Source organism: Lipophrys pholis (genome assembly GCF_963383615.2).
Source record: "Lipophrys pholis genome assembly, chromosome: 15".
Lineage (NCBI taxonomy): Eukaryota > Metazoa > Chordata > Actinopteri > Blenniiformes > Blenniidae > Lipophrys > Lipophrys pholis.
This window is the reverse complement of record NC_137642.1, coordinates 1,171,852-1,196,002: the sequence shown is the minus strand read 5'-3', so window position 1 is coordinate 1,196,002 and position 24,151 is coordinate 1,171,852. Positions and strand designations below refer to the sequence as shown.

At 44.6% G+C, this 24,151-nt stretch overlaps 2 protein-coding genes across 2 annotated transcripts in view; one reads left to right on the top strand and one right to left on the bottom strand.

Moving 5' to 3' along the window:
- The window catches only part of LOC308120559 (uncharacterized protein), a 36,200-nt gene extending 25,795 nt beyond the window's left edge, over nucleotides 1-10,405 (top strand). The window contains exons 3-8 of the mRNA XM_080481218.1: nucleotides 1,174-1,335; nucleotides 2,119-2,272; nucleotides 3,477-3,604; nucleotides 4,895-5,016; nucleotides 7,966-8,069; nucleotides 9,576-10,405. Coding sequence (XP_080337344.1) covers nucleotides 1,174-1,335; nucleotides 2,119-2,272; nucleotides 3,477-3,604; nucleotides 4,895-5,016; nucleotides 7,966-8,062 — 663 coding nt within the window. The 3' untranslated portion in view covers nucleotides 8,063-8,069; nucleotides 9,576-10,405. The remainder of the gene's footprint in view (nucleotides 1-1,173; nucleotides 1,336-2,118; nucleotides 2,273-3,476; nucleotides 3,605-4,894; nucleotides 5,017-7,965; nucleotides 8,070-9,575) is intronic.
- Nucleotides 10,406-14,497: 4,092 nt separating this feature from the next.
- Nucleotides 14,498-19,505, bottom strand: LOC308121203 (protein IWS1 homolog; the record flags this gene model as incomplete). Its single annotated transcript, XM_080482316.1, has 10 exons — nucleotides 14,498-14,623; nucleotides 15,955-16,066; nucleotides 16,162-16,218; nucleotides 17,028-17,130; nucleotides 17,328-17,445; nucleotides 17,534-17,663; nucleotides 18,031-18,113; nucleotides 18,286-18,427; nucleotides 18,508-18,709; nucleotides 19,463-19,505. The coding sequence occupies 10 exons, from the start codon at nucleotides 19,503-19,505 to the stop codon at nucleotides 14,498-14,500; spliced, it is 1,116 nt and encodes a 371-aa protein (XP_080338442.1).
- Nucleotides 19,506-24,151: the final 4,646 nt, after the last annotated feature.

Below are 24,151 nucleotides of genomic sequence, written 5' to 3'. Positions count from 1 at the left end.
TAGAGAGAAAGGTAGAGAGAGAGATCAAGAGAAAGGTAGAGAGAGAGATAGAGAGAAAGGTAGAGAGAAAGGTGGAGAGATAGAGAGAAAGGTAGAGAAAGGTACAGAGAGGTAGAGAGAAAAGTAGAGAGAGAGAGGTAGAGAGAAAAATAGAGAGAGGTAGAGAGAAAAATAGAGAGAGAGGTAGAGCGAGAGGTAGAGAGAAAAGTAGAGCGAGAGGTAGAGAGAGAGGTAGAGAGAAAAGTAGAGCGAGAGGTAGAGAGAAAAGTAGAGAGAGAGGTAGAGCGATAGAGAGAAAGGTAGAGAGAGAGATCAAGAGAAAGGTAGAGAGAGAGATAGAGAGAAAGGTAGAGAGAAAGGTGGAGAGAGAGATAGAGAGAAAGGTAGAGAAAGGTACAGAGAGGTAGAGAGAAAAGTAGAGAGAGAGAGGTAGAGAGAAAAATAGAGAGAGGTAGAGAGAAAAGTAGAGAGAGAGGTAGAGCGAGAGGTAGAGAGAAAAGTAGAGCGAGAGGTAGAGCGAGAGGTAGAGAGAAAAGTAGAGCAAGAGGTAGAGAGAAAAGTAGAGAGGGAGGTAGAGAGAGAGGCGGGGGGATTGCATGGCAGGGTTTTGAAACAGCCCTAACTGTAAGCTTTAGTAAATAGAAACATTGTGAGAGGTGAGTGATGTCAGCCCTTCAGCTTGTCCATCCATTGTTTCCACTGCTGTCTCACTGTCAACTGCATGGGGAAACGGAGGAAAACACCAAACCTGAGCTCATATCCTGGTTTTGTTGCAACGTTTTGAGGAATGTTGGCGCATTCAGTCATAAAAAGATGAAAAAATTACATTTCTGCATTCGCTGAAATAATCAAACTCTTCCTGTCCTGCAGCGCATGAGACAAAACCACCGTCTGTCCGCCTGCCTTCTTCATCCTGGTCTTTAGACACGCTTTGGTTGGCTGTTGCCCTCTCTTTATCGCTATCCCTGCCTCTGCCCTGTCTAATCCAAGACTCTGAAGTGCCAATAAAGAAAAGAGAGAAAGAGCCTTTGTGACAGTTCACAGGTTTATGAAGGTGTTTGTTTCCTCCCTGCTCCTCACTGTAATGAGGACTGTACATCATTGATGCTACACTATTTTCTCCTTGGTAGCTCCTGACATCTTTATTAATCTGGTTACCATCCACCACCCCAGGCCCAGCCAGCCAGTTTCAACCCTCTGGGCTCAGGTCTGGGTTACCTGGAGCACATCTGCCAGCTGATAGAGAAGATTGGACAGCTGCAGGACACCAACCTGCGTCTGCAGCGGCAGATCTGCAGTCTGCAGAAGAATGGACGGATGACAAAGACCAAAGAGGTGACTTCTCCTTTTAATCTATTATTAATAGCTATTATTACCTAGCCAGTCCTCTGACTGCCTGACCAAGAGCCACAAACATGACCACGGTACTACAAAGAGCCACATCATATATATATATTCATTCATTCATTCATTTTCTTCCGCTTATCCATTTCGCGGGGGTGAGCACTGTCTCCCAGATCGCATCGCACCATTTAAGAACATTCCTGCAGGTGGTGAGCCCACAGGAAGGTGGCGCCCGGCGTGGGACACGTGGGACACGAACCCACTACCCTGAGATTGTGAGTCTCATGCTCTACCAACTGAGCTTGCCGGGGGATATATATATATATATATATATATATATATATATATATATATATATATATATATATAATTGCACACACAAAATACAAATTAATTCCCATGAATAGAGACACACAGTCGCTTACTGTCTCACTGCCCCCCGCCCACCTCAACACACACACACACACACACACACACACACACACACACACACACACACACACACACACACACACACACACACACACACACACACACACACACACACACACACACACACATTATTCTTGACAACTGAACACGTTGGACATGTGACTCAGACGTTGACATTGTAAACCACTGTGACATTATGAACGTGTGAAAGCAGTTTATTGAGGTGTTGTCACAGCAGCTGCCAGACTGTTCCTCTACACTGTGCAGTTATCATCAGATGCGTGTGTTGATGCTCTTTAAACAAAGAGGATTAGAAAGCCAGGACTGCTTTCTTTTTTCCAGGGCTTTTTCCAGCAGCACTGCAGCTGCGGTGCAGCCAGCTTAGCCTTCCAGGACCTTCCCTCTCGCTCTGAGTGTTTGTCGCCCAGCGGGACCCTGTCAGACCTGACCACCATCCCAGAGGTCAGCCGCTGCCCGCTCACGGCTCCCAGGACAGGTAACGCTCCTGCAGGTTTACCCACAAACACAGACTCTAGCGCACAGGCTAATACGCAGACTATAATGTCTGAGTCTGGCGGACACAAATTCAGACTTGACACTAAAATAGAGTTCAAAAGGTTCATTTTGAAAAGTCCGGAGGCAAAGATGTCCACTGTGCACAACAATCACAACAATCACAAAGGAAGAACACAGGGAACTGCTGGATGTCAGTGACGAGGCAAACTAGACGATCTGGCGGCGCACATATGAGGGGAGGAGGAGACACAGGTGAATCACCTCAGGGTCACTGACACACGAAGGAGGGATGATTGGAAGCCCCAATCCCCCTGTGTGTGTCAACCCCTCCTGTTGTTCTAGTCCTGTGTTTTCCTTGTCGTCAGATAGCAGCTCCAGGTGAGGCGAGCACAGTAATCTATCCTAATGTTATCACTGCTCTTGTGTTGTTAGAGAGGTTCATGTTGCTGGAGCAGCTGATGGTTCTGGGGAGGGAGGGGGGGGGGGGGGGGGGGGGGGGGTTGATATTATGACTGGACTGGGACACAGCTGGAATTCCTGGCATTCTGCTCTTGACGGGAACACATCATGTCCTGTGGACTCTGGAATGCCCTGGTTCTTCCTCTGTTGGCCAGGAACTGGGATCTGGAGAAAAGGTTGAGAAGTTATCAGAGATGGGAGGAAGTAAAGAGGTGTGGAACAATCTGCCAGCACCATCTCTAACATTAATATGGTTGGCATGGTCGGTCGGTGTGTGTGTTGTTATAGGCAAGGGATGGCAGGTGTTAGTGTGAGTACAAATAATCCTTCCATGCTCCTGATTTTGGTGTTCTCTCAAAACAGTGAGACATGTGTAACAGTGCTATGAGGCTGCTCTTATCTAACAGTCCCTGAGATGGAGGAGGTGTGCTGTTTGTATGTTGGAGAAGTGGGGAGGAGACCGAACAGAGGCCAAAAAATAACAGTCTTGTGATGATTTCCACCAGCGGGTGTCATAACAGCCCTCACTCCCCTTGTCTAGATGAAAGCAGAGCTTCCAACATGTGAGCACACTCTATCTTTAGTGGGTAGGAAAACCAGGAGAGGGAACGTGCAGGTGGGAATGATGAAGAACGTGATGCTTTGTAATAACAGACCGCTGAAGAGCTAGAGGTTGTGGGATGAATTTTACTTTACTGCTCTGCACACTGTGGTTCATGTTTCAGGCATGGACAGTGAGGGTTTGACAGTCGTCCCCCTGTGGAGGAGAAGCCTGAACCGGAGAAGCTACACTGAAGGGGAGGTCGGCTTCCTGGGGAACAGCATGGAGGGGCTGTCCCTCCCCCCGTGCAGGGTGAGTCTCAGCTCTGCTTCATGAATTAACTCTTCCTGTCAAGACATGTGGCCATGAAGTTTATATGCAGTCATTTATTCCACGTATTTGGTTTATATACCTTTACTGCGTATGAGTACTGCGTAGTGATTTATGGAAACTTAAACAAAATGATTTACTGGAGGCGACTTCATGAATTCTTGAGGACTTTCTCTGGTGAACAAGTCACTTTAACCTTGGTTGTAGTTGAAGCAGAGGGTTGCTTTAGGATTTCTGATCCATGAGTAAATTAAAACTGTGTTGTCAGCACACAAACTGTAAACACTGAATCACTGAAGGTGTCTTCACAGTGAATCACTCACTGGTGACACATGATGAATGAGATCCCTTCTTAGGGCCTGGAGGAGTGATTCCTGGCCTGCAGGCCCCAGCACACTGTATGTAATGCAGCATGGAGGACACTGTGCTTTAAAACATGGTGTCAAACTCACTTTGGTGGACATAACAGAACCTTTACTTCATGTTTTCATGCAAATACGTAGGACTGATAGGTCTTTATTTATCAAACTATAACTGAACAAAACCTCAAAATCCTGAGACTTTTTAAAAAACAGGTAAAATTTCAACATGTGCCATTAACCCCCATTCCAAGTAAATACTTCACCAGGTTTTGTTTTTTATCCTGCTAAGTTTTATTTCAACCAAGCAAGCAACAAATGGCTTCACTTTGAGCTATATCTTGCGCTTAAATCTTGCGAGACGTCTGAAGTTCTTTGTACCAGCCAAAGGATTTGATGCTAATGCTAACTGGCTAGCATCCGCTACCACCTCACTGACCTTTGACCCTGTGAACGCTGCAGCTCCTGCTTGGTCCTGGGTCTGAGTGAGTCACACCCATTCTACTTATTGTCGGGTGACCAACATTTTTACCTGGTAATACTCAAGCTTCACTTCACATAGTTTTCTGTGCAAAGCGCCAGTCGGTTTAAATAAATGCTTAATATTACCTTAAAAACGAATTGATTGTGGTTCATGGTCCACATATCTGACCTCCCTGCTCTAAACAGTACTGAGGGAATTGAAAGAGAAGGGAAACCCTCCAAGGATAATAAAGTATTTAAGGACTGAAGAGAATAAAGTTTACTCACCAAACTCATAAAAAGTATCGTTAAACGTTCGCATCGGCTTTTTTGACTTAATATTGTTAATCTGATCTGCTGAACTTTAATTTAAGTGGTTAGCTGCTTATCTGCTGTTCAAATGCGTTAGTCACTTTCATTTTGAATTCATGCTGTTGTGTGTCGTGTGCAGCTCAGTGAAAACTACACTCTGGGCCGATTGAAGGACATCATGAGGAAGACGAAGCTGAGGAATCAGAGCCGCCTGGGACTCGTCTCCGCTCCTCTGAAGATGTCCTGTCCACAACTCTACAGGTGAGGAGAAAAAACACCGTCTCTGGCATGTGCAACACTCACTAATTCATTCATGGACACATCACTTCAATCGCTGCTGTTAACCAAGTAGCATTAGCTGTATGCGTCCTTAACGTGAGGATGGAATTTCAAAATTGGTTTTAAAGTCACAGTGTTTTGTAAGAGAAATACTAGCAAATCAATAAAATATAAAGTTCAGTCGTATATTTTTGAAAGCAAATACAATGGGCTTGGTTTCACTGGAGTTTATTGTGTTCAATCATTTTGTGGAGCTACACACTGACTTTTAACTGTACGTTGATGGTCTACAGGAACAATGTGCCTTCAGTCATGAGTGTGGAACAATGAACTGTGTTTTTACAGTCTACATGTTGAAGAAAAGATAAGCTCGAACTTTATTAATCCCTCATGGGGAAATTCAGTCATCACAGCAGCTCAACATTGAACAAATACTTAGTATTTGAAATGCTAGATTAGTGTTAAATTACTAATTAGACAGGCAGGATAGTTGCACACAAGAGAACAGACAATGTATATATAAACAGATAATTAGATATATAGATATGCACACACACACACACACACACACACACACACACACACACACACACACACACACACACACACACACACACACACACACACACATATATATATATATATATATATATATATATATATATATATATATAGTATGGAAATACAAGGGTAAAGTATTCAGTAGTATTAATAAAATTTACAATATTTGCAGTGCCACAGTGCCAGGACAATGGGAATTAAGATGTTTATGACTCAGTTCCAGCTGTTGAACAGACTCAGCAGCAGGTATGAATGACCTGGGAGCTCCTTCCTGGACGGTGGTGCAGCAGTTTGCCACTGAAGGAGTCTGCCCAGATACTTTATCTTGCTGGAGGTTCTCCACTTGTTTGGGTTACAGCAATGATTTCTCAGTTATATGATCATATATGAGGTTATACGATCTCTGTACGCCTGTTGTGAGAGCAGCCTTATCTTCACAGTGGGTGTTGAACTCTGCTGAGTTTGTGTCTGTTCTCCACACCTTTCATTGTGATGAGCAGCAGCCTGTCAGGATGGATTCATCAACTGCTCTTTCTGCTCTTTGCAGATGATGTTGTCCTTTTTGGCATGAGGGCCAAAACATGCACTGAACACTTGAGTGACCAGGTTGAAATCAAGTGAGGATCTTCCATGTTTGTCCATGGCTCTAACATAGAAAAAGATGGCTTGTCCTATTCAGGTATGAAGGCAGAGGCTCCCTCAGGTGGCGGAGAGTTAATCTGCTGCACTATTACAGTCACCATACTGAGTTGATCAGTAAACCAGAAGGCCCAGTCCACCCCCCGCCCGCACCCAGGGTGGCAGACCCCTTGGTTGAGTGATCTAGCGAGAAGCTTGAGCTGCTGCTCCTTGACATTGAGAGGAGGTGGATGAGGCGATCCTTCTGATGAGATGCCTGATGGTCCACCTTGGCACAACCCTAAGGTCAGCCCAGGACCCACTGGAGACCCTCCAGTCCCCCCAGAGGAAGTGTATGTGGTTCACCCTGACACTGCAACCACATGATGCTGAGCAGGAAAGCAGATGGTCGTAAATAGATAAATAAATCGGTAGATGTCAGAATGCCACTATTAGGATCTTTCAAGAAGAAGAAAATCCTGTATATGTATGTCAGTGAGGTTGCTCAGCATTACAAAGTGTAAGAGTATCGCTCAGGGGCTCACAATGGTAGTGATGATGGAAGGGACAAGTGGAAACTCTCACCCTCTGACCCAGACTTCTTGTTGGTCTAAGGATTCAAACCACTGACCCTCTGACTTCTCCACTCGGTCACCATCATTTCTTCTGTCTTCATCTTGATTTCAATAAACAAACTACAACTTATTGACTGAACTATTAATTGATTATAAAACTGTGGTACGAAGCCCATCTGTGGTACATGAGGGCCCTCTGGTGGTTCATTGACGAAAGTCTTATTTAATTTAAAATAAATGAATTTGAAAAATATCAACATTTCTTGAGAAAATACAATGAAAATATAAAAAAATGAAATTTGTATAAAATCATTATTTCTTCCTTCATATTGGATGAAACTGTGTTGCTGTGGAGATAATGAGCTTCTGCAGCTTGTCAGTTAGAACACTGTTAATCCAATGACAGTTTTTCTTCTTCTAATTACACACAATGAACCATTGAAAAAGGGTTTACTCGTCTTTTTTAACAACCAAACAGAAGATGATTCAATGAAAGCCACCATTCAAATATATCAACCAGTTCTTTGTGAGAGACCTGGAAATATTCTCCAGAAAAAGAATTATTCATTTTGAATGTTTATCAAACATGCCTAATGTAGTATTTTGTGTATATTAATATTCAGACTGATGTGTTGTTTTTTGGTTTGAAAAGTGCAAACTCACTGAGAAAGAGCAAAAGTCATTTCTCTTCCCAAAAGGAAAAGCAGTGAATGAAAAGCAGCGAGAAAGACTTTAAAAAACTTAGTGAGACGCTCGGCCACTTCTAGAGAGACAGCTTCTTGGCAGATGGAGATAAAGGAGCCATTAGCCTCATTTTTCCCTTCTTAGTATGTGTGAACGCTGGATTTGCCTGCTGAAGAGCAGTGAAGGAATTTGATGGGAGGTGGAGACCTGCTGGAAGTTCAGTCCTGGCTGGAGCCTGGCACCAGCCCAGAGGGATGAAGGCGGGGCAGAGTCAGTCCTGAGGTATGCCTGGAGGAGTGGGGACCCCCTGACCCTCTGAGCAGCTGCTGAGATATGGCTGCAGCCCCGGGTTCAGTAGAAATACATGTTTCCTCCCACTGAGACATGCATACAGCCAGGTTGAGCTGCTGCCATGTGAATCCAGGGAGTATCTCTGAAGAAGACCATAAAACAACAGGAGCTTCTCTTCCTCACTGTCTGCCCTCTTTCACAGACCAGATCTCGGACCGGTGGAAGCTGCTGGAAGAAACAGAAACTCCATGATTTCACTGGGCCACCACAGCAAACTGGACTTCCCTTTCCTTCAGTGAATAAAAGGTAGCATATCCTCAGTCTTACTTCTTCACCACTGCTTGAAACCAAATCATGTGGCCCATTCTCAGGTGGAAGAAGTAACATCTACACACTGATAGAATAATCATAAGCTTTGTTTCCACTGTGCAGTACGTTACAGTACGGTAAAGTGTTCCCAGACCCAAATCTGTTGTGCCTTTCCACTGCAAAGAGATCTGTTAAAACGTAGGTGGGGTTGTGAATGGTGGTGTTATGATGCATGTACGTAACGTCAATACATGACAGTCATTGCAGGTCTAGCGTTGTAGCTCCTTGTTATGGAATCGTACTGATGTGATCGCTTCCTCAACGGAGGCGTTACGAAAAATGGTGACATTGGGTATAGTACTTTTGTCAGCCGTCTGCTGCTTGTCGTCAGTGGCGATCTTTACTCTCAACAAGCCTGCAATATCTTAGTAGCTCATCGGCCTGAAAACCCTCCCATTGTTGTTCACTTACACCGCTTTGTGCTCACTGGTTGTTTTGTTGACTTTTTTTTATGCCGGCACGCTACACTGCGTAACAGGAGAGGAGGAGATTCAGCAGAAGCGGGAATGCTGTTGGGAATGAGAAAGCTTTGCAAGCTGTGTCACAGAGAACAAAGGCTCACGGCTTTACTCAGACGCCTGAGCAACGCCTGCAACAAATGTCTTCCGCTCTGGTCCTCCGCTTCATTCAATTCAGTTCAACCTTAAATATTTATTGCCAAATGCAACACGGTCATCAGCCCGGATAGCTCAGCTGGTAGAGCATGAGACTCTCAATCTCAAGGTAGAGGGTTCATGTCCCACGCCGGGCGCCACCTGCAGGAAAGGTTCTTGATCGGTGCAATGTGATCTGGGTGACGGTGCTCAGACTGCCACCCCCGTGACACGGAAACGGATAAACGGGAGAAAATGGATAGATGGACAATATGGTCATTTCAGAGCACATTTACAGATAAAACCCCAACAATTTCACATGAGTAGGCAAATGTGATTGTGGAAAGGACCCCCTCCCCCCATGGGTTTGATGCTAATGCTATTTCAACTGGGTGGTTAGCTCTCTCAGCTGCATCAGTGATCTCTCAGCTTCAGTTTATTTGACATGAGACGTTTAATAAAATGTGACGAGAGCAACGCCACTCATCTTACTATTTAAACAACAAATTTGAATGGCAGATTAATTAAAATCAGATACTTTTTTTGATTTGGAGCTCATATAACTGAACAAAGACGGTTCATCATCCTTGTTTTAGTTTTTAACGATTGCCTCTCATGACAGCATGTACCATTGGCATGGCAGAAATATGCAGTAATGAGTGATATCTGGGATGATGCTGTGTGTGGCGGCTCCACCTCATGACCTAATGAAACAAGAAGGTCCTTGGCTGACATGTTGGTGCTGCTTCAGAGGCCAAACACCAGCATGTCAGACAGACTTCAGCCTCATCAGTCCAGCTCCTTTCACTGCAGATCCTCATGGAGGTGTGCTTCTCTCTGCCTCCATCAGGTCCTGAGGTCTGCGGTCGGGTGGTGAAGAGGATCAGTCACAGACATGATTGGAACGGCACAGGAAGCCGGGGGGAGTGTGAACATGCTGCTGTATGTCCAAGATGTTTGGACGACAACATGTACATTACAGTGTACATAAATGACTCAACTATGTTCTCATGAAGAAACATCATGACTGGGACTTAACTTATATTAACATCCTGGACGCTTTCCATTTTAATGCTGCAGATGTGAAACACATTTAATGACTGTGTGTGTGTGTGTGTGTGTGTGTGTGTGTGTGTGTGTGTGTGTGTGTGTGTGTGTGTGTGTGTGTGTGTGTGTGTGTGTGTGTGTGTGTGTGTGTGTGTGTGTGTGTGTGTGTGTAAGCAGGGCCTCATCAACATGGATGTTTTATACTACAATGGTGAACACCAGTCAGCCATTACATTATGACTAGCTGCAGCCCTGAGCCTCGGGGGCGTGTCCTCCTCCTAACCCTCTGAAGCTGTGCTGATGCTAGTGGGACCAGGACACTTCCTCTGAAGCTCCCTGTTCCCTGCTCCCTGCGCCCTGATGGACCACAGCCTGGGATCATGTGTGTCTGACGCCGGTTCAGCTCTTCTGCTGAGACCACGTCAGAGCAGCCACACACCAGGAGAGGCTCCGTCCCCGTCGTCTCTCCGTCACATTCCAGTTACTATCAAAGTCACGGATGTGTCTTCCTTTTTCTGCTTTAAAGTTTGTTATTTAAAGTCAAACTGTTTTCTTTGACACATCCACCCACCGACAGGTGCCATGATCCCAATGCTATTGCTGATTGGTGCTTATTAAAGAAACCCTTTCTTTAACAACATACACACCTTGTGTTTGATGGGGTATTGCAATTTTACCATCTGGATCGGGTGTGTGTACTGTGACATTCTGGAAGTGTCTTTTTAAACTGAAATTTAGGCTTCAGACTATTTTTCTAGATATTTTTAAAGTGTAAAAACAATGTCCAGCCTTGTCTTCCCTCTCTCTTGACAGTGTGAGTTGAACAGAAGTAACTCACTGGTACGTGTGCATATTGGCATGACTCGTCTGATTCAACACATGGAAGCTGAAAAGTTGCAAATCTTTTGAGTCTGTACAGTTCCAATGACTTTCTCAAGAGGAGTTACTCTGTTCAATTGAATCCTCTTGTGTTGTTGCATTCCTATAAACATTGACCAAGATTTCCTTTGACAACTGTGTGCCACCTGAACTCTGCCAGGGGAAGTTATATCCATGTTTTAGATGGGATGTTCTTTTTCCTGCTGTTTCCATGTGACTTAAGACAAAGTGGTTTCACTGTGCATGTTTCATGTTACAGAAAGAGGATGAAACAAGTCACGTTACAGTAAACAGAGTTGTCAAAGTTTCGGGTATTGATTAGGCAGTGTCCCACCTTTAGCTCGTGCTGGTCTTTGGACTGTGCTGCTTTTCTCTCAGGAGGCTTCAGGACTGATTTCAGGACAAACACAAACACTTCCCATAAGTGAGGCTGGCACCACACACGTGACTTCAGACTTACCCGAGCCTGCAAAGTCTGCTAGTAATTTGGTTTGGTTTTGATCGCTTCATGAAAGTTGTCTCAGACGTGTGAAAATCCTCGTGTTATAGTGAGTATATTTAAAGAATGAGGGCGCTCACCACAGTGATCGCCCCTGGCAAAGACAAACATGTTTTTTTCTATGGGGAGTCAGCTTTTTGTTTTATGAGAAAGCAAACTGGTAAAGTCATTCAGAGGTTTGTTATTTCTTCAGAAGTTTACCACATCTGAGTCAGGATACTTTCAAGTGAAGCAGCAGTAAGACAAGTTTATAATTTTCCCTTCAAACGAGAAACAGAATTCATGGTTTGTTCAACAATGGTATGTATGTGTTGGTGAGGATATTATATGACCTCCAAACAGACAAAGTATAAAATGTACTGTAAAAGGTGGCTATTTGTTTACTTTGATGTATTTTCATCCAGACTGATAATGGACCAGTTTAAAGAGTTTAAAGAGCATATCTTTATACGGCATTTCGACAGGAGTCACTCCAAAACCCTCCATAATGTTTAAAGTAAAGTGCATAACATAACTTCATATAATACAAATTTCCTGTTTCTGCCATTTGTTAAGTTTCTCGGAAACAACATTAATGGATGTGTAGTTTTTTGTCTCGTTATGAATCTCATAGTAATTCCAATGTAATTTGACATTGTATGAGCATTATTAACATGAGTGATACTTTATAATATATTTTATAGTGTTCCAGAGAGGGAAGGAGGACATTTCTTGTTTTATGTTGTTGCAAACGGTAAGAAAAGGAATGTTGAGTTTACTCAGACTGCTTGTGTGTCATTTATAGCTGATGTATATGTGTAAGACATCAGACTACTGTATGACAATTGTATAATGCAGTATAAATATTGCAGCATCAATATATTCAAATATATTTAAAAAAAAAAATAAAGTCCATTTTGAAGTTGTTGATGATCTCTGTGTCCACTAGAGGAAACATCCATTCCAGAAACATGATGAACAACAATAAAACGTTCCAGCAGTAAGTGGAAATAATGACTGAAGCATGAGATACAGACTCATTCTGCTCCTGCTGTATCTTTGTTGGTCGGTCTGCTCTGCAGGAAGCTTCAGTTCAGTTTAATCCTGGTACTTTATCAACTTTCAAATGTACAATTAGCACTCTCTCTCTCTCTCTCTCTCTCTCTCTCTCTCTCTCTCTCTCTCTCTCTCTCTCTCTCTCTCTCTCTCACACACACACACACACACACACACACACACACACACACACACACACACACACACACACACACACACACACACACACTCCACGCAGTCTGCACGCTCACCTGACCTGAGGATCACATTTAGGTTTTTGTTCCATTCCTTGTAAATGATTCAGAACATCCAGAATTAATGGAAGTGGCAGTGACTGATTTTGCCCACCAGGGGCAGCAGATCCCATTCCCATCCATAAGAGTCATTCTTTCTGGATTTCTGGAAGGAATGTGACAAAAATGGAATTTATGCTTGTATTCAACTCATTGTGGGGAGTGTCACTGATAGATCAAGTAATTTTAAAGGTGACGTGGTCCTTCAAAGTTGAAATTTTACATTTGAAAACAAAACATCACAAATTAGTTATTTTTAGGCAATCTTGTATAAATTAGCCCAAACACTCTGCTAGGCAACAGAGAAAAATCTATGCTGGGTTTATTTTTGTAACAATTCAGTAGCACCTTTTGGGAGAAAAACACATTGAAAGAAATAAAGATTTTGAAACATTATCCATATATAATTTATTTTTCTTTATTCTATATTCAAGTTCAAGTTAATAGATTTCTATTATCTTTTGCACAAAATGACAGCAGCAGGGGACTTCTGGATCCATCCATCCATTTACTTCACCGCTTATCCTTTTCAGGGTCGTGGGGCGCTGGAGCCGGTCCCAGCGTACTCTGGGTGAGGGCAGGATACACCCTGGACAGGTATTACTATTAATATTAATATTAATATTAATTAATATTCCTTCGTGTTTACAGTGTTTATCTTCTGTGTCCAGGTTTCAGATTGTGCTCATGTGCTCTCACACTTTGATTTCCTCTTGTGTTCTTATAGATAAAGCAGGAGCAGGAGCAGCTGCAGGTCAAGAAGCCACTAAATGCCTTGATGCTTTTCCTGAAGGAGCAGAGGCCAATGATGACAGCTGAACACTAGGGGAGTGGAAGAGCAGGCATCAATAAAGTCCTGGGAGAGAGAGTGAGTGTCTTATCTCCTTTGTCAGCAGTCAGTAACAGTGATAATCTTCTGATCATCACATGAACAAGCTGGCTTGTCGTGGAGCATCAGTGTGTGTGCTGACAGTGTGTTGTCCCTGTTCAACAGTGGAAGCTGTTGTCAGAAGAGCAGAAGGCCAAATATTGTGGTCAGGTTGAAAGAGAAGCCGAGCTGCACACTCGGACACACCCGGGCTTTTCCTGCAGTCACAACTATGTAAGAGTTTCTACAACCTATCGCTACCAAAACCCATGACTGTCAATATATTTGATTAACTCGTGGGAAATTGTACATGTCTTTATTTTCAGTGGAAGAGAAGAAAGAGGATGAGCGCTGCCAACAAAGATACAGTAAATGTAAGACATGATTGCTGAGTTCCAGTCTTATTAGATGATAAACTGAATGGTAGCTGAATGGATTAGAGCAGGGTGTCAAACACATTTTAGTTCAGGAGCCACATAAAGCACCATTACATATTGAGTGGGTCAGACCAGTAGAATACGGCCATAACAACCTTTACAATTAAACTTTAAAGTCTGTCTTTGTTGTGGGCCAATGACGGCTGAGCTCTGGCCAGCAGCTTCGTTCTCATTGGTCGTCCTCTCCGTCCCGTCAGGAGGAGCAGACGCAGGGTGAGGAGCAGCAGTTCGATTCCGCCTGTCAGCGGCTGGCCAGCGAGGCGGTGCGAGAGGCTGCGCGCCGAGGCTGCGCTGACAACGTCACCGCCATCCTGCTTTCTATTGGCTATTGAGCACATGCATCACTTTTTGTTTTCTATTAAAAGCTCTCTGAGGACTGTGTGTAATTCACTGACTGTGAGAATCCTCACACACGTGTTGGAAACATGAGCGAGGCGGGGTAGACTTTTAACTTTTATTAAGAAAACTTTGTGGTGGCTCTGCGCTGCGTGTTTCCTGTACCGCCGCTAAGGGAGCTCACAACGGACAAAAAAACCCTAGAACACATTGAGACCACCTGAGGGCTGGCTGCTAACGTAGCCACGGGCTAAAAAAATTAATCTGAAGATACAACAAGCTTGTTTAAACATTTTATAAACATTTTATATACATTTTATATACATTTTATAAACAGACTTCCGTAACATCACAACAAGTGATGTCACACTTTGCTCCTCAGAGGGGCATCCGGTTCCCATCCACGCTGATCTTCACGGCGTAGCGCATCTTCGTCAGGTGGCGAATGGCTGCAAAGCGACGCATCTGCTTTTTCATGCGAGAAACACCCTTCCTGACCGGACCCTGCAGGAGGAAACAGCAGCTGGTTCAGAGGCTCAAATCTCCCACTGACACTGAACGCATCACGGTAAAGGAGTTAACACAGTAAAGAAGAAAACCATTTAACGTTTCTGACGCTTCGCAGTCAAAAGTACTTCCAATATTTAGAGCAGTCCCACACACTGCCACAAGGGGCGCACACACTGCTACAGGGGGTGCTGGGCATGCTGCAGGCCATGCAGACCACTTACTGCCCCCTGGTGGCAGCTGCAGCTAAAACGGCATCCTGTTTCCCTCAATGCTAATCTTCATGGTTTCCTCTGCTCCGCAAAGCCACGCTTGTGTTTCTCCAGGAGACTCAGACTTTTCACCTCCAGTCTGAGGACCAATTACAGCTCAGCTCAGCTCAGCTCAGCTCAGAGGACCAATCACAGCTCAGCTCAGGACACACTCTGTTCTAGTAGTATAGTTCTGCAGATCTAAGGCCCTGTTTACACGATAACGTTTCACGTGACAACACCTAATCCGTAAAAAAAAAAGGAGTGCATTTACGCTGCAGCAGTGGACAGAGAGACAATGATGTAGTTAGTATGCCGGGCCACTGGGGGGCGCTGTTGCTTGATTTTGTAATGAAACTACACAGACGTGCAGAGAACAATACACTATAAACCTGAAGAAAATGGAGAGAACCTGACATCCGTATAGACTGATGATGCATCGGATGCTATCAGGGGAGAGTCTCAACTATTAAACTACTGATCTGGACCATAAAACTAGAATATGGACAGCGAGTCGTACCACTATGCGGCCGCCATGTTTGTTTACAAATGGCTGAGCAGGAGGGAGGAGGGGAGATGCACAGTAACAGGCTCTGTAGCCTCCATCAGTCTCCGCAGGAGGGATTAGCGCCGTGAAAGAATCTTTCCACCTTGGGAGCCAGATTAAAAACTTGTGAATACAGTGCATCCGCAAACTGGTGTTGTGTAAACAGACCCCCCAAAAGTGAAGAAAGTTTTGCAGACACACCAAATTTGTTGTCGTGTAAACGGGGCCTAAAGTTCAGCTCAGATTTGAACTTTAATTCTTTGTAGTTTAGGAAACAGTTTGAGTTCAGAGGTTTAATTATCCTCATGTTGAAGTTGAGCTGCGTTCAGGTCCAGAAGGTTCTGGTTCCTCAAGGAGCCTCTCCCCACCCTGCTGGAGTCTCTCCCCACCCTACTGGAGAATCACCCACCCTGCTGGTGAATCACCCACCCTGCTGGAGTCTCTCCCCACCCTACTGGAGAATCACCCACCCTACTGGAGAATCACCCACCCTGCTGGAGAATCACCCACCCTGCTAGAGAATCACTCACCCTGCTGGAGACTCCCTCCACGTTCCACTTGGGTCGGACCACGTAGACCTTGGTGGAGGGGATCGGGACCCGAGCCCGGGCACAGAAACCAGGATCCCCGGGTCTCAGCGCTCTGTGGAGGGAGGGGGAGGAAGAGGAAGAGGAGGTGAGGTTCTGGTTCTCTTCAGGGAGCTTCAGGTGTTGTCAGGTGGTTGGAGGTGGACCTACTGTTCTTCTCCAGTGAGCTGCTTCTCCAGGTCTCTGCGAGGTGTCTGACCCCTCGAGCTGCACACACACACACACACACACACACACACACACACACACACACACACACACACACACACACACACACACACACACACACACACACACACACACACAGTTAGTTTCAGAAGGTCAAATGATTACTGGCCTGTGATTGGCCAATGAGCTACATGCTGTTCTAACGTCACAGCAGGTCACAACCCCTCCCCCCCCGACATAACTGAGGGATGACCCCCCAGGGAGGACGGACGTGGAGACAGACTCGTGGTGCGTTCAGGTGCAGCAGGTGAGCCCAGCACTGCACACGTTAGTTCAAACAGACCAACATGCTGAAGACAACCTGATAGGTCTACACATTCTGAGGCTGATTAAGGAGGAGGAGGAGGTCATGAAGAGGAGGAGGAGGAGGAGGAAGAGGAGGAGGAGGAGGAGGAAGAGGAGCAGGAGAAAGATGAGAAGGAAGAGGAGGAAGAAGAGGGGGAGGAAGAAAAAGATGAGGAAGAGCAGGAGAAAGAGGAGGTGACGAAGAGGAAGGAAAGTAGTGACAAAAACTCTTCTGAACCTCTCTGATTGGACGACCTGTGGCTGGATCACATTCCACCTTCGTTCCTCAACAACTGACCAACATTTCTGCAGTTTCAAATCAGGCTTGGACATTTGGAACACGAGGCTCTGCAGCCGCTGCTGAAGTGACCACTTCACAAACTTCACAAACTTTACAAACTTCACAAACTTCCAGGAGGTATTGAAGTCGTTCAATCAGAGCTCCATCTCAACACGTTCAACCATTGTGCCCCCCCTCCTCCCAGTTCCCCCCGCGGTCCAACCTGAGCAACTGTCTCTGCTGGTCCAGGTCTCTCTGCTGACGCTCCTCCCTCGTCATGCCTTTGTAGTTCGACATCAAGCCGAAGATCGACCGCGGCCACTCGTCTGGAACACGTCACACACACACCACTCAACTTTTACAACTACTACACAAACATCCCAAACGCTCTCTGTGTGTGTGTGTGTGTGTGTGTGTGTGTGTGTGTGTGTGTGTGTGTGTGTGTGTGTGTGTGTGTGTGTGTGTGTGTGTGTGTGTGTGTGTGTGTGTGTGTGTGTGTGTGTGTGTGTGTGTGTGTACTCACTGATGAGCTTGAGGGCCAGGTCCTTGTTGCTCCTGGACTCTTTGGGGTGTTTGTAGAGGAACAAGACGGCTCTGCCGATGCCGCTGTGCTTCAGAGTCTCCTCACTGATGCTGGAGAGCTGAGGAGGAGCACAGGAGGAGACACTGTCAGCTGGAGCCTGCACCTTCCCCCTGGACCCCCCAATGTGGACTACAGAACCCCCTCACCTCCTGCAGGATCTGCAGCAGCTCCTCCCTGATCCGCAGTGCAGGGAGAGATTTGTCAGGCAGCGGGCTGATCCACTCTTTAATGGCCGACATGACGCCGCTGTCGATGAACGTCTCCTTCATGTCCCATCTGAGAGACACCGGCAGCAGAGTCAACTCCTACTCCCTGACCTCTGACCTCCTCCATGACCTCTGACCTCCTCTATAACCTCTGGCCTCCTCTATGACCTCTGACCTCCTCCATAACCTCTGACCTCCTCTATAACCTCTGACCTCCTCTATGACCTCTGACCTCCTCTATGACCTCTGACCTCCTCCATAACCTCTGACCTCCTCTATAACCTCTGACCTCCTCTATGACCTCTGACCTCCTCCATGACCTCTGACCTCCTCTATGATCTCACTGACATTATTGACACTGGTGTGAATCAAATGTGACTGTTCAGCATTACTGTGATGATTTGGATGAGGAATAGAACCGGGTGTGTGGTTCTTACTTCTTGAGGTGCATGACGACATGCGGCAGCAGCATCAGCTTCTTTAGTGCCGGTTTGTTCTGAGTGTTCAGAGTTCGGTCCTCCTGTCAATCACACACACACACACACACACACACACACACACACACACACACACACACACACACACACACACACACACACACACACACACACACACACACACACACACACACACACACGTCAGAGGCTGGACCCGGGGTGTTTTATGGTGACGGGCTGTGGGACGCAGTGCACCTCTGCGGCCTTGTTCATTTTGATGATCATGTCGGCGGCGTCGCCGATGAAGGTGCCGCCGTAGTCGCGGTATTTCCTCCTGCGACTGTTCATGGCTTTCTTCCGGGCGAGCATCAGGTCGAAGTCCAACCTGAAGCTGGTGCTGATGGGAAAAAACCACAACAAAAACAGTCAGCATGGAGACCAGTCAGGGGGAGGAGTCAGGTTTTGTGGCTCACTCACTCCTCCTCGTCCTCGGACTCGCTGTCGCTGCCGAACAGGGCCTTCTTGTCGTTCGCCCTGCCGCCGCCTCGCTCGTCCTCCTCGATGCCGCTGTCGGAGCCCAGCTCACGAAGTTTCGCCGCCAGACTTTTGTCTGGACCGCCGAAGCCGCCGTCACTGTCCGAGTCATCATCATCAGACACAGCACGAGACCGCTTCAACGCTGAGAGAGAGAGAGAGAGAGAGAGAGAGAGAGAGAGAGAGAGAGAGAGAGAGAGAGAGAGAGAGAGAGAGAGAGAGAGACAGAACTTTCTCAAAAACTCCACCAGCTACCGACGTCGTATCAACAGAAACTCAGAGGAAAAAAAAATTAATCTGCTCCTGATATTTACCTGGTCCGTCCTCGCTGTCTGACAGGACGGCCTTCTTCCTCTTTACTACACACACACACACACACACACACACACACACACACACACACACACACACACACACACACAAGGAGAAAAGAGGAAGACATCTGTTCAGTATTCAAACTCGAGAGTGGGAGGTATGAGGAGTGGTAGGGCAGTAGGGAAGAAGAGACTAAGAGTTGGCCATACTTATCAAACACTACCAAAAACATAATGGGGAAACATCCAACAGGCCATTGTAGTATATGTTAAGTGCCAGAAACAGTGGAGCATGTGCTGATGAGCTGCAGGAAGTATGGGGGTGAAAGAAGGAATATGATGGAGGGGTTGAGGAGAGAAGGAATGGAAGGAGGAGGAGTGAAGGAGATACTGGTGTGGAAAATGTCTAAGCAGGTTCCTAAAGGCAACGGGGTTATTGGGGAAACTATAGAGCGGTGGGAATAACATAGAGGGGTAGAACCAGCAGGTGGCGGTAATGCCACTTACATGGATGCAAACGGCCGTAAAACGAAAAAGAAGAAGAAGAGGAAAGAAAAGAGTGAGCGGAAACAGCGGGGAATTACCGGAGCGGCTCCCGGACATGAAGTGGTCCTCCACGCCGTTCATGACTCCCCCGAATCGGCTTCTGTTTCCGGCCTGGAGGTGGAGACGGTGTGCGGACGGTTGCCGGTGCTCTGCGGCTCAGAAAGCTTTAGAGCCGCGAAAGAAGAGCTAAACAAAGTCTAAGTGTCTGAGAGCGGCAGGAGCGAGTATTTGCCAAATAAAGTGTCACAATAAAAGTCTTTCAGAGAATTCAGAGCGGATTTTTTGAAGTTTCACTTCTCCGGAACGGACGCCTGAATGAAGATACTGTTTACTCAAAAGAGACGTGACAAAGAACTACAGTTTAAAGAGCTGAAACCAGCCGTTAAAAGGAGATGCATCTGTTGCCATGGAGACGGTGAGATCAAAGTCAGATGGGCGTGAATGAGCCTTTAGCAATCACACCTGCATTTTCTCCTCCAAATGCAAACCTTTAGTTCAATATAATTATTCTTTTATTGATCACATTAGTAAAGTTTTAGGGGGTTTGTACTAACCTTTAAGTTAATGTAGATTCCCCCTAGGATTGATAAAGTATCCATCCATTCTCCATCCATCCATCATTCTTTATTTGAATGAATCATATCACGTTGTTGTGCTTTTATTTTAAGTCATTTGTTATTTCCGTCTTTCTCTATTAATAAAGCTTAGTTTTGAAAAGTCCCCCATGTGAGTTGCAACAAGTTGACATGGGTGAACAACCATTAAGACTAAGGAGAACATCTTGTTGGCCTATTGGATAAATATCAGAGGACATGGAATATCTCACCCAATCAAAAATACAATAAGAGACTGTTTGGGAGTATGAACACATATATGTAAATAGCTTAGGTTGTATTGGTAATGTGATCGCGGCGCAGGCAGGTTTAGAACTGATTAGTTTGAGCAATACAGTCCCAATACCAAATATCCCTCCCTGGTTATTTACAATGCCAGTGGGAGATTTTGAAATCAAAAATCAGCTTAAGAGAATAAAGAAACAAGATGAAGCGGGTTGTGTAGCTCAAAAATATTTAGATCACAGATACATTAGTGATACATTGGTTTTCACAGATGGAATAAAAGACCCTCAAATAGGTCCGTGTGGAGCAGCAGTATATATTCCTAGTCGGGAAATAAACATTAAGAAAAGATGTACAGACCTTCTCTCAGTATATGCAGTGGAGCTGATAGATGGTCGTGGCTCAGACACTGTTCGGAGGCCATGAGAGGAATAATTCAAGTATCATTTCCAAGTGAGGAGGGTTGTTATTGTAAAATAGATTGTGTAAAAAAGTGTTGTTTCATTTAGGTAGTTTTTATTGAAAGCCATTGTTTGGACAGTTCATTCTTAAAATGATCCTTTTTCTGGGACATGTTTTACTGAAGCCACCTTTGTCTGGTTTTTCCCCAATTGTGTCGCATTTGATGATGGTTTGTTTTTCCAGAATAATATAATTTTTAATTGTAAATGTTTTTTGTGGGTCTTCTCCCACAGCAGGCCACAAGACGTCAGTATCTTCTTCAAATACAGCTATTTTATTTGAATTAATTAAAAAAGAAGAATAAAAAAATAAAGACAAACAATACAATTCAATACAATACAATTAAAAGGTTTTTAAATTCCTGAATGAAAGATGTTTATTGTGCAGGAGGAACCTGGTACGTCATTTGTAAGTCATTTGGTTGTTTTCCAGCAAGATGGAGCTTTTCTGTGGATCAAACGTTTCAAAAAGGAACATTAAGCTGCAAATAACCACACATGACACAAACACTCCTTCTATTTAACAAACAACATCAATATAATGAACAGTGTTGGAGCCATTACACATGTTTATCCATGTTGACCTTTTTACTGGCCATATGTGCAGTTCTTACGTTCACCCACTAGGTGGAGCTCGGGTCAATGTAATGAGGAGATAAAGCTCCAGGTAACGAGGTCAGGTGAGCACGAGAGAGCAGACAGATGTTTGATCTTGTCAGTGTGGCAGAGGGTCCGATGTAAAGTTTATTCATTGTCATTGCATTTTAATTTTACCCATTATATTGTTTTTTCTGTTTGAAATAACTCACAATGAACTAACAAAACAACTGTCTTCTGAGTATTGCTGATTAGTTATTCTACATGTTATTAGAAAGCTTTTTTTTTTTTTTAAATATCAATGACAGGCACAGGTTGTAATTTTAATCAAATGGTCAATTATATTTTTCTGTGCTGCAAGCACTGATAAATAATTCCATAACCAATGGTTGGTCAGGAGCCAGACCCACTGCTGAACAAACATCGAAGCAAATTGGGGTTCAGTGTCTTGCTCAAGGACACTTTGACAAGTGAAATCAGTGAGAAGTGAACTCGAACCCTCAACCTTCTGATTGGAAGCTGAGCTCTCTACCGACCGAGCCCATGCAGCGCCGCCCAGGAAAGAAAACCTGGAAGTCCTAGGAATTTTGATAGTGAGGCTTCTGGCTGTGGTAAATGATCAAACGACTTCATTTGGTTAAATTCAGTGACTCGTCTTGGATGACAAGTGGATGAGAGCAGTAGGAAGCACAGACACCGTGTTTCAGTCCACTCACACTGTTTTTATCCTCCATCTGCAGTGGACAACATTTCTCAGAAACACCATGACCCAGGAGAGGGGTCATGCTCTGGCCATGCTCTCCATGGAAGAGAGACTTGTTTGGGAAATGACAGATTTCAATCAGAAAGTGAAAATTTGATGGCCTGAAGGAGAGGAGAGCAAAATGTATGTTTAGGTAGTTTATTGTTTTGTTGTAGTACCCGCCCTCCAGTGCGCCCCCCCCCCCCCCCCCCCCCCCCAATTTTTTTAATATTTTCATAAAGAGAGCCGAGAGGTTCAACCAGAGGTGGAAGAATCTTCTGGGTCTGGGATTCTATCTTCCTCTCAGATGCTGGCTTTGTTTGTTGTTTATGTACTTTATTTGAAAATAACTGTATTTGAAGAAGATACTGACGTCTTGTGGACTGCTGTAGGGGAAGACCCACAAAAAATATTTACACGTCAGCTCTTGGGCCCGACGTTCTCCGCAATCCATAACAAGGAAAATACAGAGGGCTTTCCTCTGGGTACGTCAGCTTCCTCCCACTCTCCCAAAACATGCATGAGAGGGGAATTGGTGACACTAAATTGCCCCGCGGAGGGAATGTGGGTGTGTGTGCTTGTGCGTCCTGCTCCATCGCCTCCAGGCAGCGCCTGAGAACCCAAACAAGAACAAGCAGTGTAGAAGATGGATGGATGGAAAATACTGAACCACCAGAGGGCAGTGTTGTTCCTGAGGACTTTCTTTCATTGCTTGTGCCTCTGATAAATAGTCACAAACAGAATTCCTGCCTCCAACAGACTGCACTTCAATTAAATCCTCCTCCACAAACAAGAATGTTCTCAAACACGCAGAGCTTCACATTCACTGCTTCACATAACTCACAAATCCAGTCGACACAATGTTAGGAGATGTTGGTGTTCATCTGGGCTGAAAAAGAGATTTCTATATTCATAATATGTAGACTTTTTGTGCTCATGTTGAGTGGTGATCATGTATGAATTAGATTAGTCAGAAATTAAATTACTAAAAGGTTAATGACATTCTGAAAAACATAAGGGACATCAACGCACCAAGTGAATTGCAGATTTATGAAACTGACTTTATTATTGATGTCAAAATAAACAGAAAGCTGCAGCTGTGATCTGCTCATAGTCCAAACAGGTGAGAACCTGCAGTAAAGATCAGGTCCTCCAGACCAAGACCGACACCATGAGAGGTCTCAGTATCTCACATCTAGTTCAGAGGTTCTTCAATAAATAAAGAATATCACTTATTTTTACTCGAGATCAGTAAAAAGAAAAAAACTGAACAATGTTTTTTTTATGTTTAAATCAAGACAAGCTGCTCCAGAATGAAGGCCTGTAAACTGAAGCAACTGAATGTTAGAAGACTGTTGTGGGACTATAGTTTGCAGTAAAGGAGAAATCAGGAGTGAATGACATGTTTACATGTTTACAAAGAAAAAACGTAAAAGAAAATCTTGCTTAAGTTTAAAGGAAAGAAAAGAAGCAGCTTGGATCTGTTTGTTGAAGGTTGTTAATAACCTTAATCACCTAAAAAAACCAAAGAAGGCCTTATTATTTGGATCTTTAAAATCTTTGTTTCTGCAGGAATTCAGGACACACACACACACACACACACACACACACACACACACACACACACACACACACACACACACACACACACACACACACACAGTATAAAAGTCGTCCCACTCAGTGGCGTTTCTAGATGTAAATACTTGGTGGGGAAAGATTTTATTTCAGGTCTAGTGACACCACTGAATTCCAAAGTAAAGTGTGTGCACAACCTTTTAGCCACAACATTAGAACAACCATATAGGTGCTGATCCCTTAACAATATTGAGCCTTGGAAATAGCCGATTAAAAAAACAACACATCAGCGATGGGGTCAGAACCAGGTCATGTTTCTCAGACAGCAGCTCAGCCACTTGACCAACAATATACCTACAAGCCAATGAGATTCTTAAAAACTCTTCCTCACCTCGTCACAGTTTACAACTACTTACTTTAATTTTCTCTGCTAAAGTAAGAGTTTCAAACTTGTACTCGTGAATAATTGACCTAATTAATTTAGATTAACTGTTTGTTAGCTTCAGCTGC